This window comes from Sylvia atricapilla, chromosome 5 (assembly GCF_009819655.1).
Source record: "Sylvia atricapilla isolate bSylAtr1 chromosome 5, bSylAtr1.pri, whole genome shotgun sequence".
NCBI classification, from domain to species: domain Eukaryota; kingdom Metazoa; phylum Chordata; class Aves; order Passeriformes; family Sylviidae; genus Sylvia; species Sylvia atricapilla.
In genome coordinates, this window is record NC_089144.1 from 3,870,158 (window position 1) to 3,888,592 (window position 18,435).

At 38.6% G+C, this 18,435-nt stretch overlaps 1 protein-coding gene across 1 annotated transcript in view; it reads left to right on the forward strand.

The window, feature by feature from the left end:
- LOC136361252 (plexin-B2-like) overlaps positions 1–18,435 on the forward strand; it is a 171,039-nt gene that overhangs the window by 151,180 nt on the left and 1,424 nt on the right. Inside the window, 16 exon segments of the mRNA XM_066319029.1 lie at positions 202–431; positions 1,424–1,605; positions 2,350–2,416; positions 2,531–2,677; positions 5,991–6,147; positions 7,181–7,191; positions 7,193–7,250; positions 7,253–7,288; positions 8,345–8,422; positions 14,292–14,446; positions 16,048–16,208; positions 16,795–16,878; positions 16,880–16,940; positions 17,473–17,485; positions 17,488–17,536; positions 18,219–18,294. Of these exon segments, the coding sequence (XP_066175126.1) occupies positions 202–431; positions 1,424–1,605; positions 2,350–2,416; positions 2,531–2,677; positions 5,991–6,147; positions 7,181–7,191; positions 7,193–7,250; positions 7,253–7,288; positions 8,345–8,422; positions 14,292–14,446; positions 16,048–16,208; positions 16,795–16,878; positions 16,880–16,940; positions 17,473–17,485; positions 17,488–17,536; positions 18,219–18,294 (1,565 nt within the window).

Consider the following 18,435-nt stretch of genomic DNA (forward strand, 5'->3'; position numbering starts at 1 on the left):
AAAGGCAGTTATCCTCATGGCACCATAGGATTAGCTGTGGTTATAGTTAATAGGATGATTGTTAAAAATAGCAAGAGAAAATGTAAGTTTTCACTGCTGAGTTGCTTTTTCACTATTACAAGTCACTGAAAGAGCTTGTATTGCCTAAAAAAACCTGCAGAATTGTTAAACTGAAGCACTAAACTGCGTTGCATGTTGCAGATCTAATGATAGAGATGGAGGATCAGACAAATGACATCAATGAAGCTGGAATTCCAGTGCTAGACTACAAAACATACACGGACAGAGTCTTCTTCTTGCCCTCCAAAGATGGAGAGAAGGACGTGATGATTACAGGGAAGTTGGACATTCCTGAGGCCAGGCGCCAGACCGTGGAGCAGGCTTTGTACCAGTTCTCCAACCTCCTCAACAGCAAATCCTTTCTCATTAATGTGAGTACTGAAGTAGATTCACCTTGGCTCTTAGCTGGGCATATCTGTGTATATGTGCTCAGGTGTGCAAGCACAACTGAACAAATTTGATTAAAATAAGTGATTTTCATATAGTTCTGATTTCACAGTAACCACTGCAGATATGTGGCATCACAGCCAGAGATTCCTGTTGGATCTCATATTTCTGTGCCAGGTCATGTACTGTGCCAGTCAACATGGCAGTGGCTGTAAAAAGCAGGTATTTCCCAACCTGGCATAAAAACTGGCGTTACAGGTTTGCTTTAGCCTTTTAAGAAATGTGATCAGAGAGTGCTGATTCCACCCTGGCTCCTCATGGGAGTCTCCTGCAGACAGCCATCTACCAGGAGCTCTGCCCCAGTGAAGGTAGAGGCTCCTCAAGTGGCCTATTCATCAAGACTGATGAGTGCTCATAGCTGCTCTGAAGAGACCTATAATTGCTCACTCTCAAAAACTGAAGCTCATTGTCAGACACCTAAATATAGATTTAGGCTTCTAGCCTTTTTTTTTTTTTTTTTTTTTTTTTTTTTTTAATGAGAATCCAGTGCTGAGCTAGTTAATGGTAGAATTAGAGTTTATGGCAGATGAGAGCACATTTCCAGGTGTACTTACATTAGTGTCTTTGTAATTTGATGTGAAAGGACTGGGAATTTGGGGGAGAGGGGAGTTGATTTTCTCTTTTAAAATCCTCACAGAACACTATTTTACATTTAATTAAAACATCCTTTTTACATAAAATTTTAGTTAAGTATATGAGCATTCCTCAGTTCAGTCCAGTACACTGTGTATCTAAAACCAAAATTTAGGCAACATTTTCTTTCAAGAAGTTCTTTTAAACTTCTGAAAACTTTTTGATTCAGCGCTTAGGAGATTTAATATTAAAATAATATTGCTTGTCTTCTGAGTGCAGACAAGTGCCAAGGTTCTTCAGGAACCTGCCATTGACTTGATTTTACATTTGTTTTCTTTTTCAGTTTATTCACACGCTGGAAATCCAAAGGGAGTTCTCTGCTCGAGCTAAAGTGTACTTTGCATCTCTGCTGACTGTTGCTTTACATGGAAAACTGGAATACTACACTGACATCATGAGGACGCTGTTCTTAGAACTGATGGAGCAGTATGTTGTGGCCAAAAACCCAAAGCTGATGCTAAGAAGGTTTGGATGATTGTCATATTTTTCTGTGTGTCTCTGGCTTTCTGTAAATGTGTTTCTTTTGCGTTGTGACCGGGGTGAAACGCCAGTAAAAGTCAGAAATAGCTTGGCCCAGGCATATTAGCAAGACAAGGCCACCAGGAGCACTGTGAAGGCACTGGTGGGATGCTGGACAGTAGTGCTTCTTCAAATACTGCAGGGTAGAAACACCTACCTGACAGCAGAATACCACACTGAGCATTTCATTTGCTCCTTAATCTAGCTTCATTCCAAAAGATCTAGCATTTATACCACACATCACCTCCACAATGAGCACACACAATCAGCTGCACTGTGCATTCAGTGAGGGCTTGCTCTAGTGTTTTAACCCAGCTGTGATTCCCAATACATTTCAATAGATCTTGCTCTGTGTATGTTGTAGCTTTGTAATCTGTAGGTTGTTTCCCAGTTACTGCACAACTGGGTTAATTTTTTACCTCTCCCAGCGTAGAACCAATTTAAGATTTTGAATAAAGGATGTGTGCTTTCCAGCTGCAAACTCAGGAATCATGAGCAATACAAAGCACTTATCCTAAAGCAAGTATATGCTTTCAAGACTCTATAGGGAAATCATTGCATTAGGAGACTGAATGCAGTTAAGCATGTAAAAATACTATATTTCAAGCAAGGAGTGGGTTTTTTTTTTAAAAAACCTTGTCATTAAGTGCCCTTACTATATTCAGGTTTGTTGTTGTTTTTTTTTTCCAGATCTGAAACAGTTGTTGAGAGAATGTTGTCTAACTGGATGTCTATTTGTTTATATCAGTACCTCAAGGTAAGAGTTAAAGTCTGTTGCCTGTGGGTTTTTTTTTAATCAGTAATACTTAAAAACACTGCACTGAGCATGTCTTTTGATTTTGCTTTATTTCATTTCCTTTCCTTTCCATAGGACAATGCCGGGGAGCCTCTTTATAAATTGTTCAAGGCTATCAAACACCAGGTAGAAAAAGGCCCAGTGGATGCTGTACTGAAGAAAGCAAAGTATACACTGAATGACACAGGCTTACTGGGAGATGATGTAGAATACACACAGTTGGTAAGCAAAGCATGATTAATAGATCATAAAATAATTTTTTTTTTATTTTACAATCAGTTCCTATAGTGTTACATCTGTACACAGTTTTCTAGACTACTGTGTGCTGCATAGAAATTCTGGTCACAGAATATCTGGGCAGGATAGTTTGACCAAAACAAGTCTCCCAGGAGGAACAGAATTATAAAGTGTCTTCTAAAATAAAATTCTGCCAGTGCAGAATCCATTTCAATAAATTCCTTTCGTAATTTCCAGTAGGTCCAAAAAGTGGTCAGGATCAGTGGTTTGGCTCCTCCCCTTTTCCCATCTAAATTCATTGGCAATTGATTTTGGTAGAATTCGTGCACTGCCATTATGCCTGAACTTCAAGTTTTCTCCCTTGCAATTGCTGCTAATCAGCATATTGAACATCATTTTAGAAATAGTTTAATTAATATACCAGATTGTGCTCCTGTGAGATGGCTCCACACTCTCCAGAGCACTTTATGAACCTCTGTCTACATTTTTTTTTTCTCTGTGAGTCCAGATCCCTGAACATGGGCAGCCCAGTTGGCATTGAAAGTTTTTTATTTCCTCTCAGGGAAATAATTCCCTACAGTGCCTCTACAGCCAGTTCTGGAGACCTGTGATAGTTACTTCAAGTGAGATGAAATATGGACATTCCTGGCAAGGGAATTCCCCCTCTGAAATCAGACCCCTCTGTATCTGATCAGCAGTGGCATGGTTCAGTTCTTTTCTGGAATTATGAATTCTGCTTTAACTTAATTCTGTTCACTGTCAGAAATTTCCACCACTTTTCAAACATACTCCAGAACACAGATTCACCGTTCTATTGGAAAAACTCAAGCAGCCCACTCTTTAGCTCTTCAGGGAGTGTAAAATCTAGTTTTACTCTTTCTGACAGTCTTGTTGGTTTTCTTCAGGGTACGTACAGGATAGTGAATATCAAAGATGCACAGACTGTCCTTCAGAGACCAATCCATGATTTTTTTCCTTTCTAATTTCTTTTTTATTGACATGTTAGGAGTCATTTGTAATTGTCTTCAGCTGAGAAAGATGCAATGACATATATGCAGCATGGAAAAGAAATTTAATAAAAAAGCTTTATTAAGTCCCAGGTTGGGGTGGGGAGGGAATCACCATTTTATGTATTCTGAAAGGATGTTAATGAGAGAAGATTACTGCAGGATTTGCACTCATGGAGTCACCAGACTGTGAGTGCCTGGATGAAGAATGTGTTGGGCAAGAAGAAATTTTAAGTTCAAGTGATATTTTTGGGATTAGTTGAGTTACTGTCTTTATAAGTGCCCCCCACAGAAAACACAGATTGGCAATGCTGGCTATAATTTCTGTTGTGCATGGAAAACAGAAAATAATTTCTTTTGTGTAAGTATGCACTGCACATCATGAAAATCTTAATGGCAATAATTCTTTATTCGGTCTGGTTTTTTTCATTAAAAAATAAAAACCCTGCAGTTAAGCTAAATGAATCAGTGTGAAGACAGAAAATTCGTGTATGTAATCAGATGGGGGCACAATATGCATATTAGCTAGATAATAAACATTGTAACATTGCACAGTAGCAGTATTTGGTCCAGACTTACAGATTTCCCATCAAACAAATATTATTTTATGTATGTGCATGCGTGGAAGTTAATGAGATGTATGTGGATGTGCATATATGTATGATAAAAGGAGATGTATGTGGATGTGATATATGAATGATAAAAGATTATGGAGGGAGTACTATTGCCATTAGTTTTGGGGATCTTTGACAAGATGATGATGTTGTGGTAACTCTGAACAGTTAGGGAGCATTTGTGCATCAATGTAGGTTAAAACATGAATTAATTCCTTCACTCCTGCCTGAAAGTGAGACAAGGTGGATAAGTACAGCAGAGAGCAGTCGTCTGCTCTCTAATTGTTCTTATTTAAAAGATGAATCTGTTTTGCATCACTGGTTACACTGACATGCTGCATACTGAACCAGGAGCAAAAATCATGTCTAATTACCATAAAGCTAATAGGAAAAGGAAGGTGAAATCTCATCATTAGCTTGAATGTTCTGTCAAGGGACAGTGCAATCATGTTTAATTTGAGTGCCGTATGGCATAGCTTTTCTTCACTGTTTCAAAATATCAGCCATGCAAGTTTATTTCTGAGGTCTGATGTGATAAATTCAGGCATTATGGTTGGCAGGACCATATGTATGTGAGAGCTGCAGTGCTTCACATGTGCCCAGCCTCCTAAGTTACCTGACTGGCAAAAGATCCACAAGAGCTCTGAGCTGTAGTACTGATTCAGCTAGTCAATGAAAGAGACTTTTCATAGGATGTATTTGGGGTTTTTGATTTATTTTTTCTATCTGGAGAGGTATTCTGGCCATGGTTTTTCTTATTTTCTTTTGTCTGTATTGACACTGACACTTCCATGGCAAAGCTACTTTCAAAAAAAACCACTCTAGATTTAGCAAATTACAGGCTTTCAAGAAATTCTCTTTAACATTAAAAAAACCACGTCAATACTATCAGAAAACAGTAACATTTTAGAAGTAGCATAAGCTACTTAGGTGTATTCCCTGGAGCTATTAGAGTTATTATGACAACAGTAGGCTGTAAATGAGGTTTTCAAACACGTAAGATGATAGAAATTACTTTTATATGTACATACATATGTGTATGTGTTTGTGTATTAAATGAACAGCTGGTAACAGGAGGTAAAGTTTGGAGAGCTGAACAACTCACTGCTCAGCAGTTGAGACATGTTAAATTACCATATGTACAGAAGTAGTCTGCTCATCTTTAAAACCACAGCCATGAAGAAAGCAAATATTAAGGCAAAAAGTACATAATGTTCTAGGAGTTCAACAGTTCAAATTATGATTGGGAACTCGTGAAATTTGGGCACTGCAATACTTGGCCTTTTTATGTTTAGGATTATCAGGTTCAATGGGAAACATGTAATGAGTCAGTGGTCCAACTGCTTTGTTCTTGTGTGTTTCTTTAATAAACTCCCAAGACTTAATAATATTAGCATATTAGACATGACTAAACCTGTTGTGTATCTTTTCTGTCTTGTCATAGTGGGGGAAATTAACTAGAATTTATGATAACTGGTTGGCTGCATAACAGCAAAAAAATCTTCAAATAATCTTTCAAAGACTCCATACTCCCATTGCAAATATGTGTTGCTGTGCAATAATCCTTGAATGGTGAATTTCAGACACTGTTTGCATTTAAATCACCCAGAAAAACAGATTCAGAGGTAATTCAGCACTGATTTGCCCTAATCACCCTGTACATTCTTTTCTTCACAGACAGTTAATGTATATGTACAAGAAGGAGGAAATGATTCCATACCTGTGAAAGTGCTGAACTGTGATACCATATCACAAGTAAAGGAGAAGATAATAGACCAAGTCTATCGAAATCTGCCGTGTTCTCAGTGGCCAAAAGCTGACAGTGTAGTTCTTGGTACGTAGTTACTTGTGATGTTATATTGAACAGGTGAGACCTGTTGTGTGACTTGGTGTTTTGGGAAAAAAATGTCTGTAAAAGGATTTTATTGCTTGGTTATGGTTTGGTTTGGGTCGGTTTGGTTTTTTTTTTAAAGCCGAATTCATGTTCAGCTGAATGCAAAAACAGAGCATTTTGCAGCAATCTGAATATGCCTTAAAAATTAATGTTTTCTTACTGAGTTAGTTTTTCTTGAACCTTAAAGTTTTGTTATACTGTCATCAGCATTGCAAGAGCCATTAATGACTGTTGGCACAAATGAATTCATGTCTGACAGAGTCAGTATCTCAGGTACTAATTAATGTGATAATGACAGCATGGATAATTAACTGATGGAGAAGTAATGATGCAATTTCAGAAACTGGTACTGATTTTTAGTTGCCTTTATGATGGTTATTCAAAAGAATTATAACTTAGAGGAGCTGCACTTTTAGGAAATGATGTACCACTTAGTCTCTGAAAATCATTTCCCTTGAAGGCTTTCAAAATAGCTGTTCTCTTCTTGACAAAAAAAAAAAAAAAAAAAAAAATAGTGGTCCTTAAAAGGCCTAACAAACTCAGAATAAAAACTCCAAGTAATATTTTTTTCAATATTTTCATTACTCCATTCACCTGATAATAGAAGATGGAATGCTCGCATTTCAGAAAATCCTAGTAAATCCCCTAAAAATGTCTTTTCTGTTCCATGAAATCCTACTCTTCTTTGGATCAATAGCAGATCTTATGATATATATTTATTGAATTCTATGAGAAGGAATTTAAATTTTTATGGAAGATAACCAGAAGTCATATGCATGGTTAGGAATAGTTCATGCAAACTTCTGTAACAAGGACCAAACTATAAACAATAAAAAACACACACTGGACCGTGGGGTACATTACTTCTTTTGATGTTCCACAATGTCGTCAGTGGGTCTGTAAGATGTTCTTGGACTGGTTATTTTTCATATGGTTAAAAAGTGTTTTTTTTCTCTCTTTAATTACCTGTTAGAATGGCGTCCAGGGTTCGACTGCACAGATCCTCTCAGACTTGGATTTAACATCCCAGAGAGATGGCAGATGGAACGTATCAACACACTGATGCATTATAATGTAAGGAGTATCCAAAACGTTGTTTTAACAGACCTGTTATCTGTTTTCTTGTAATAAATAAAATTTTTATTTCTTTATAGCAGAATTTCAGGGCACACATACAGGTTGCCCAGAAAAGTTGTGGATACCTCATCCCTGGCCAGAGTGTTCAAGGCCAGGCTGGAAGGGGCTCTGAGAAATCTGGTCTAGTGGAAGGTGCCCCTGCCCATGGCAGGGGAGTTGGAAATCTTGAAGGTCCCTTTCAGCCCAAACCATTCTGTGATTCTACAGTAAAGAATCAAAAGAAAAACACGGGTCTGGGTCTAGTCAGTAAAAGGTCTGGACTCTGAACGGCTGTGTCTAGACCTTCTGCCTAATAAGCATTTCATATAAATACACAAAACCTAAATTCCAGCACCTTGGTTTCTTCAACACTGAAGTATCCAAATCTAAATTCCATTTTGAACATTGAACTTTCTGCTAGGTCTCATATTCATCTTTCTTTTCCCCAAAACTTCCTACCCCTGAGAATGTCTTGGTCCATGCTGTGCTGCTAAATAGGTTTGAGTTGGTCTGGTTTGTTCAAAAAGCCCAATCAGGAGAGCATATGTTGACATTGTTGTAACTGGCTGTTTTTAGGTTTCATACTGTGCACTCTACCATGCACTTGCAATCCACTTTTCTTTCTTTTTATAGCTATTTATTGCTTTTTAACAACAGTTAAATCCTGACTGGAAAAGAGAAAAGATGGTTAGTTTTCCATAAGAAAGCACCACAGGTCTGATTCTTGTGACAACCCCATTTTTGTCCAAAGGGCACCCACAGCAGGTTGAGAGACCACTTAAGCCTTGAAGATGCTCCCAATATTTAAGTAACTCAGAGGAGGTGTTGATGGGAATCTCTCAGAGTGGAGGGTGTCTGTTCTGAATTGCAGAGACAGGTGCCCAGAAGCCTTGGAAAGTTTAGCATTTGTCATAGATCTCTGCAACCAATTACAAAACCCCGTTTCCAGTTTAAGGAGGAGGTTCAGTAGTGATGGTTCATTTGAAGATAACTCTGTGTGGTGTATTTTTCAAAGGTCGAGATGGTGCCACGCTCATCTTATCAAAAATGGGAATCTCCCAGCAGCCAGAGGATAATCAGCAAGATGTCCCAGGGGAAAGTAAGTCTTGTTGCTTCCCAAAATGATTGAAGTCAAAACCCACAGATTGATGCTGCTGTTCTGGATTTTGATTATCAAGCCACTTCCATGGAGCTAGATAATCCCCACCATATATTGTTGATTTGTTGTGTGTTACCCACTGTACACTTGCAATGGTTTTCTTTGCCCTCATGATAAAAGTCTTAAACCCTAGGACTTTAACCATAATTGCTTGTGATTCCATACCCCACTAACTAGAAAGCACTCTTATTAAACATTTCCCTTCCATATGTTTTTAATCACACTACATCTATAGTCAAAGTGTACATTTCATGGTCCCGAAGCTTTATCTCTTTTTCTCCTTTCTTCAGCTTTTACTCATGTTCCTCTTCGAATTTCTTTCACTTCTTATTAGACTGAGAATTAGATGTTCTAGATGAACCACAGTGGAGGCTAGCTTCCCTCTCTGTCATAATGATCAGATAATGAATCTGATGTAATTTTTTGTAGCATTTCTTACAACTGTGTTGCCTTGCAAACTCATCTTCAGATTTTGTGTCTCCCTTCCTTTTTAGGGATGTTTCAGCAGCTACGCTAACTCGTTTTTTCCCCAGGGCTTTTTAGTTGGCTTTGATCATTCCATGCAGTTTGTCTCTTTAGATGCACTGTTTTTCACAATTCCTTTGCTCTTTTTGAGGTTTTCAATCCTCTGTAAGTGAGCATCAGGAATTTCCTTGTAATGTTTCTTCTCTTTCACATCACTAATGCATCTGCTGCGTAATTCTTGTATTGCTGTCTGCTACAGTATGCTGGACTCTGCAGCACAGAAGACAACCTGTTAGCTTGCAACCCATCTTAAAAGCTTTTACTTTTATATGTTAGTGTTCTGTCTAGACCAATTTTCTACATTTCAAATATCTTGAGGCACAATATCCATTACAGCCTCGAATGCACTCAGATTTTTATGGCAATATTTACTTGTGAATATATGTTCCTTGTCACATGTATTTCTTTTACTGACTTCAGATGTTCAGTTTCTCTGGGGTTACTTTATCCTTATTCAGTTATTTTATGTGAGGTAGAAGTTAGATTTATGGAACAGTAATTGTTGAGATCATTCTTCCTCCCATGAACTCATTTGATATGCTTTTCTGTCTAGCACTGATTGCAAAGGCCATTACTTCACCTAATAGTTTCATTCCTTTAAACAGATTTACTGATCTTCGATTTAATACCTTTTGAGGGCTGGGCATTTAACAGGTTGGAAATAATATGCCAGAAATGTACATTTTTCAAAAGATGGTTCTCAGCTGATAGCTCTGACATATATGGCTATTTAGCAGAAAGTTCAGACTTCCCTTTGAGTGTTGGACAGGAAATTAAGACGGGCGGAATTACTTACTGTTTATTTTACTGTGTCCTCCTGGATTCTTTCTTTTGAGAAAAGAGTCTTCTAATGGTCATGTCTACACTGCTGCTATCCTCACCACTTTTACTCCAAGTGCCTGGCATCAAGCAGTGACTGTTCTGTCACAGCAGGTGCCAACCCAGTGTTAAGTTAAAAAGCCATCCAGTTTAATACAGAAGGCAGTGGAGTGCAGCCAGGTGAGGTGCTGATTCCTAGTCCCCTGTTCAGTTTGGTTGCACTGGTGCCTGGGCTATAGTCACCTCACCTCTAAAGCAGTGGAGTGGAGTGTGAATGCAGCCTGGTGATGCCCTTACCTTGCTTTGCTCTCATGATATGGGATAGTGGTCAGCCTTCTGTTCTGGACTGCCAGTCTTCATCCTCCTCACCTCTCTTCCCTTGTGGCAGGCAGTAGAGACCAGATCACATGTTTGGTTTTCTGCCTTTTCTCCTTCTCTGCAGTTATATCATTCAATGTGATTCAGTATGATGGAGCTCTTTGAACAAGCACAATCTTGTACTCCAAGGTGAATTCCTTATTTATCTGTGTGGCAAACTAAATTGTAAAGGAAAAGCAGACTTCAGGGGATGGGGCTGTCACACAAGAGCTCTTGTACGTGAGAGAAAGTCTGCAGACAGTTCAGATCTCAAAGTATCAAGTGCAAACAGCTTCCACCATGTTTCTTCTCCACACCTGTCTTGCACCATGGTAGTGTACAAATTTGAGATGCCAGTGTTTCATGCCAAGCTGCCCTTCTTTCTTCAGCACTGTGAGGTCCTCAGAGCTATGTGGTGCCAACTTCTTCTGTTGGAAGCTCTAAAATGTTATAAAGCTGCTACAAAGTGAGAGCCTGCTGTGACCATGATTTGTGAGACGCTGTGTAGAAAAGGGAGAGAGAGATCAGAGGCTTCCCCTCCCACACCACATTTATATGGCACAGGGATTTACAGGGTCTGAATAAACAGCAATCCTATCCTGACTATGATGAGGCTTGTGACAAAGTGGATTTCCTTTTATTCAGTTCATTAACTTGCACCTTTTGCATTGAGAAGTGTCAGCTGAAGCCATTGACTGTCAGCCAAGTAGGAGGCTTTGCACCGACCGAAAATGTAAAATGTTCAGAGATGTTGCTCTAAAACCTGGCATTGCTTCTGTGCTGCTTTCATTGAGAGCTTCTAACAGGGAGACACTGGAAACTGGAGATTGTGACAAATTAAATGCAGCATCTTTTGCTTCTGGAGACAATAAATGCAGTTACTAATTTGTATCAAGGAGGAGAATGGTTCCAGTGATTTCATACTAGTATTTCTGTACTGAACCATAAACCAAACAAAATATTGTGTTCTTTGGATTATTGTCTCCTGATATATAGTTTTGGGGTTTTTGGTGGGGTTTTTTTTTTGCTTGTATTCTTTTTTTGTTTTGTTTATTTTGGGATGGGTTTGGGTTTGTTTTTTTTTTTTGTCGAGAGGAGTCCTTTTTTTTCTGAATAAAAAGACACAAGTTGCAGATCAGAAATACTAATTAGCAGATCTATTAGGGCAGCCTTTTCTTCATCTCCATGGAGCAGTATTCATGGTAGGGAGACTGGAAGGAAAATAATTTGCTGCAGGTCACACAGGGGGAAAGGGGCTGCATTGCCTGATGATTACATCATGGCTCCTACCACTATAATAGTAAGTACAGTCTATTTTTGCCATTTACACTCCCCCCAACACCCCAATAATTATATGGCCTAAGGGCCAAGACAAAGAGCTCAGGGAGAAGCATTTGATCCCCTGGACACAATCTTCCTCCTGCTTACAGCTTGATGCTTAGTATGACTAAGGAGATAAAAATGAAGTATTTCCCCCTATCTTTTACTTTCGCCATTTCCTACTTCCGCATTGAGGAAAAAACTATCTCATAGAATTGTTATTTTCTCTTAGCAACCATCTTGCTAACATGTTTTGTTGGTCCATGTTCTGAACTTTTCTATCTTTCTTCCTGCTATTTATAGCAATGAAGTGAGATCTTGGGTTGCAGAAGTTCATCTGGTTGAGCTGTAGTCTCCCAATCCTCACTTTCCTAGGAAATAAATAACTACTATTCCACTAGTAGCCAATTCTGCTGTTGCTAAACAAACACAGAACAAACTCATGTAAGAGCCAGTAATCTCAGTGGAAACCCCTTTAGCTGTTTCCTCTTCTGTCCAAAGCTAAACTGGACCAAATTCCATCAGGAGGGCAAAGAAGCATAAATTCCTTTGATGCAAAGGAGGAAGCAATGTATCAAACAACTGACATAAGGCTGGAATATAGTTTCTGGTCTAACTGTGTGATTTGATCTGTTAATTTCCAAAAGTAAAAAAAGGGATTGCAAAAGAAATTCCATGCTTCATGCCCAGCAGTGGTTCTTACTGCACTGGCAGATGATTGCCATCAATGGCATCTATTGTGAAATCACAACTGCTTCAAAATAAAGTGATAGCTTTTGTTTTTTTCTGGCTCCATTCACATGAACTTCCGAGTTGAATTAAGGACTCTCGAAGGACAATGTGATTTAATGTGGGATTTACATTTCTTCCCTACCTTGTTAAAAAGAAGTACATGTCCCAGGAGGCTGCATAACTAATGCTTTTCATGAGAATATATATAGATTCAAGCAAAAGTGTTGGCTTAGCCAGATTACTCTTAAATGTTATTTTCCCCTGTGAAGTAAATCTTGATTGTACATGCAAGCTGGGAAATTCAATATAGCTGTTGTGGAACTTAGTTAATAAACTATTATGGTCAAAGTTAATGCAATTAAAACCTACTATTTTTTGCTGTAACTGGGATTCTGTCACGTTAGAGGTGTAAATTAAGGCACAAAACTTAGCAGAATGCAAAATAATTTGTACAGTGGGGCTGAATCACAATTTTTATGGGAAAAAGAACTTCTATATTTTTAAGATGTCAATGATTTTAAATGTAGTGATTCAATAACTTCCACTGGAAAAGTGCCATTGATTTTAGGGACTATGCCAAGTAGATGCAAAAGTTCAGGATTTAAAGGAAGAACAAACAAAACCAGGAAATTTGAAAGTGACACAGAATAATTTCAAGGAATATTAATGGCAAGTTAAACACTTGTATAATCTCTTTTAAACTGTCTGTAACAGAAGATCCTTAGGCATGGAGTTTGAGCAATAATGTTGATGCTGAAATGCAAAACTGCTTTTATCCACTGTGTGAGCATTGGTCCAAGCCCTGGGACCAGGTAGGACAAGCCCCAGGTGGGACAGTGAGGCTCTGTAACCAGATGAGCTGTCATTATCACCCAAGTGCTTCCTCCTCTTTCTGCTTTATTGTAACAGACTTGATGTGAGTCTCCCCCTTTGCTTTAAACTATGAATACTGACAAACAATCTTTTAAAAAATCTTATTATAATGGGTATGAATGTGCTTCAGTCATTACTTCTGGCTGCTGGAGTTCATGTCATCACAGTGAAGTATTTGTCCTCCACTCAGCTAAAAAGTCAGGTAGTGCTTACCAAATGTTGATAAAAGGAAGGTTTGAACTGAGACACCGTACTTTGACCTCAGCAACTGGGAAAGATGTGAATTGTGATGGTGTTACCTAGAAAAAAGGTTGTACCAGGAGTAGGCTGCCATTGGTATTTCTGTGGTGGTTATGGGATCAGACCTAGGTAGGATTCTATAACTTGACCATGTCTTTGAGAATTCACAAAGAGGTAAAGAACTTTACTATGTGAACCTCCAAACATGCACATACTGTGTTTACATGACACAATGGTATCCTCCAATTTACTCCTCTACTACACCAAGCCACGCACTGCTTACTCACTTCCTCCTCCCCCTCCCCTACAGTGGGATGGAGAGGACAATGGGAGACACAAAAGTAGAAATCATGGGATGAGAAAACAACAATTTACTGGGAACAGCAATGAGATGAGAAAACTATTGACAGTGGATACAAGAAAAGAATGTTATTGCTCACCATGGAAATCCCAACAACAGCCAGTACCTGACTGCTCCCTCTGCTCTCTCCAGCTTGAAACTGGCACTACCCCAGTGCTCCCTCCACACTTACTCCACTGGAAGGAACTCCTTCTCCCAGAGGAGCCTCCCTTCTCCCCACCTGTGACAATGACATGAGCTGATATAGAACAACCTCCGTGTCCCAGCCATGACCCCTCCTGGCTACTGCAAAAATTATCCCATCCTGGCTTGAGCCAGGACAGTGACCAAACAGGAGTTTTCCTGTTGTGTGATTCTTTCCTGTCCCTTTAGTCTTGACAAATACAAGCTTTTTCAGCTCTGTGCCACTGAACATTTAATACTTGAGTGGTATATGTTGGACAGGAACAGAGTAATCTGGATCCCCTTGGCAAGAGGACAGGTATGTTGAGGATAGGGATCATGTATAATGTATATGATTACTTTTGTGTTGCTGTTTTGGGGCTGGGTGTTTTTTATAATTACTGCAATTATTGTTTCTAGGGCATGCACTCCTGGAAGATGAAAATAAAGTCTGGCATCTCGTCCGGCCAGTGGATGAAATGGATGAAGGTAAATCGAAGCGAGGCAGTGTGAAAGAAAAAGAGAGGACCAAAGCTATTACAGAAATCTACCTGACCAGACTTCTTTCTGTGAAGGTAGGTCTCAGATTTGCTATAGTTACACCTTACTTCTACAGATTTTGAGATACAACTGAGGAAATAGATGCAAATATTAGTCGTGCGTTCAGCTGCGATTTGGAATGTGTCATGTACATACAAGTGCTCAAGGCTTCAAGTGATTAATATGCCCTGAGGAACATCACTGGGAAAGAGATAAAGTACAGCTCCTGATCAAAGCTGAGAACCATGATTATGTGATGGTTAAATAAGGATTTTCCTTGCAAGACAAAGATGGATGTTCTGCTCTGTGCCACCTGTTTAGATTTGGGGTTTCTTTTGAACTGAATACTTTATAACTCCTACAGAGCCTTATATTTCCTTGTTCTTGTATGTGACCAGTGTTGCAGTGAACCCCCCCCCCCCAAAAAAAAAAGTTTTCAAGTCATAGTAATCCTTTTAGAGTATTTTTAATGCCTCTACTGCAAAATTGATAATGAGCAAAGTATTTTTTAAAACATTTATCCTTGGAGAAAGAATTTAGAATAATGTATTTAATGACCACAAAGCCAGGCTCCTTTTGTGAAAATGAAGTCAGTCTGGCTCCAGCTAAGGCCACTTCTCAAAGTGTGGAAGTGGATATGAAGGAAAGTCTTTGGATAGGTGACATAGACTCAGGATGAAGAGCCAAAAGATACTTGCATCCCTTTTTTCTGTTAATTAAGCCACCGCTTTATATTCCCAATAGCCATTTTATAGATTATTACTAGTCTGGAGCTTTACTGATTCATAAAATGTTGGTGAGATGTTACAGCTGAGATCACAGCTACCCCTTCAACCCTGGGACTTGTGTGCTCTGGCTGACAGTAGAATATCTTGGAGATCCTTGCCATCTGGGTCCCTTCCCTGTTGGGAGGCTGTCAGCCGGAGTCATGGTTGGAAAGAGGACACAGCCCTTCAAAGGTGTTGTAGGAAAATCAGTTAATTGAGGATGAACTCCATGTGACTCAACAGGGTCCTCTCTAAAACAAGGGAACAGTCTCTCAGGTTGTCATTGTTAAGATCTAGGCAGATCCCAGAATCCAAGAACAGAGGCCTTCCGGACACTTCACTCCTTGGGCTCCATGGACCTCCTGAAGCTGAATCAGACTGGGTGTCTGATAAGACCCATGTGCTTGCCCTTAAACAAAAAGGGCAAGTTCTCACTTCTTCCTCTCTGCCTAAAAACTGCAGTGCTCTGATGTCAGAGAAACTGGACGTGGGAAGCTGCAAAACCATTAAAAAGTGGCTAAAAATTATTTTATGTGCACAATGACCCTGAAGGGTAAATGTAGCAAGCAATTTCTGCTTCTTCTGTCATGCAGAAGGCACACCTTTCTGTGCAAGCCATAGAATCTCTGGTGAAGTCACAACCTTTGAGTCTAGAACATAAAACTGTGCTCTAGAAGGTCTTTACTGTGTTGGCAGTTTACAAACTCTAAAAAATTGTTTGCTTTTTGTCATCCTTATCCCTTTAGGGATATCCACCCTTTAGGATAAAGGCCATCAGTGATGGTAACTGGATTATGTCCAGACAAATGAAAGATGCTGAGTTCAGCTTGTAACATGAATATAACTGATTTTTTAAAATTTGCTTTTAGGGGACACTTCAGCAGTTTGTAGATGACTTCTTTCATAGTGTGCTGAACTCCAACCATGTGGTGCCACCAGCTGTGAAGTACTTCTTTGACTTTCTTGATGAGCAAGCAGAAAAACATGACATCAAGGATGAAGATACCATTCACATCTGGAAAACAAACAGGTACAATATGAACAGAGGCATATTTTTCTTGCAGAGATATGAGTGTAATTCTCAGGTATATACTAGCACTCTTACCACAAATCAAGGGAAATTTCATTTGTAATCCTCAGAATCATTTTAATTGAGATAATATGTTTGTGTGATGAAAAAATTCCCTGTAAGTCTAGAACAGGCAAAAAAATGACACCAATTTACCTATGGGAATGTCACTGACAGATTTGCCATGCTTTATTTTTTATCTTTCCTCACAAAAAAGAAAGCAAGAGGCAAATGGGACTAGTTTTACCTGTCAAATCACAAAATCTAATACACACTACTTGATGGTTTCTCTGACCACACATACATCCTTCCTTGCTCTTTGGGGCACTCCAGATCCTTCTCATATGAGTTTTTCTGAGAGATGTAAAGAGTTAGTTTTTAGGCATGGAACCCAGACAAGCTTGTATAAATGTTGAAATATAAATTAACATCACTGTTGTCAGGATATCAAAATGTAAACCTATAGTTAATTTCACGTGATTTTCTTGTTGTAGAATATTTATTGTGTAAAAAGGCTTATTTATTTTTTTTTTTCATTGTTTTGCAGCCTGCCTCTTAGATTCTGGGTAAACATACTGAAAAATCCCCATTTCATCTTCGATGTTCACGTTCATGAAGTAGTGGATGCTTCCGTCAGTCATTGCACAGACTTTCATGGATGCTTGCACAAGAACAGAGCACAAATTAAGCAGAGTAAGTGATTTGCATTCTACATCCTGACTGTGCCCATGCCTGACGAGACAAAGGGCATCCTCACAGACAATACCCATTCTCTGAGGAGATACAGCCTTGATCATTTCTTTTCAGTTTTATAATGAAGTTAACACTTCACCACTTAACAGGTTGGTGAACTGTCAGTACTTCTGTGTAGTCTGCCAATTAATACTATTAAAGAAGGAGAAAACAGCTACTGCTTTTGTAAAAAGCATGTTTTTTGTAAAAGCTTTTTTTTAATAAAAAGCATAAAAAGAACTGATTATTTCAGGCCCACCAATAATTTATTATCACCTTGCATTGATAAATTTGTAAAACTCAGCAGTAATGCCATGTGTAAACATCATCTTTTTATGAAATAATCCCACCAATGTTAATAAGTATCCAAATGTTAATATCTGTAAAGCTCAAGTGTATGTGAATATAATGGATTGATCTATATTCTTGACTCCTTTTGCTTCCTAGAAATGTTCCTAAATAAATACGTTTTTCTGTTTTCTAAATTTTTCAGGATTCTCCAAGTAATAATTACTTTATGCGAAAGAAATCTCTAACTATAAGAAAATGGTGGAAGAGTAAGTATCAATTCTTTTCATGGTTATTCAGTTGTTAGGATTTTAAACCTGTGTAAGAGGGAAAAGGAATGCTGTTATAGAAGTCAGCTGTCAAATATTAAAAATTTTACACCCAAATATTTAAAGATCCCCTTGGTGGTGGCACTGGCAGAGCTGAAATGGAGCTCTGTTATGATCCAGTGCATTCTTGTCTGTACAGACAGATGAATACATTTATTCAGGAGAAAATGATGCTGTTTGCTGCAGTCATAGTTGCTACCCACACAATCTATCTAACAAATGCTGCACTTCCATAACTCAGCAGAGATGAAATCCTGACAACATTTTCAGAAACATTTTTTTTTCTATTCTGTCTCTGACTTTATTCATTTACTAATTGGAAATTCTGTTAACATCATGGAAGATCTGCCACAGAACAAAACTCTTGTCAGTTTTAAGACCTAAAACAATTACTATCTGCAATTATGGATTTTTTTCCTGTGCTGCATTCCTGTACAATCAGGTATGATTTGCCTCTACTGCAAAAGTACTAATGTTGGAAGGCAGGATTACTGAAGAATCATTGGTTGGTTGTGTTAAAGTATCTCCTGTGTTAGTAAGGAAGCATGTTTGAAATAATGGCAGAATTACCAAAGAGACAGTTTATTTTACCTAACTGAAAATCTTTTTTAATCTCTTGCAGTTACTACAAAGGTATTCGTCAGATGGTGCCAGTGAGTGACCAAGACATGAATACCCATCTAGCAGAGATTTCTAGGGTAAGAATGTAATCCATTTTCTTGTTGTGAAATTGGAGCCAAGTGTAGCACTGGGTTTTTTGTTGTCTTCCCTTTCTATCTCAACAAATGGGTTTTTTTGCATGTGCAAATATCAGATGAGTTATACTCCTGAATACTGAA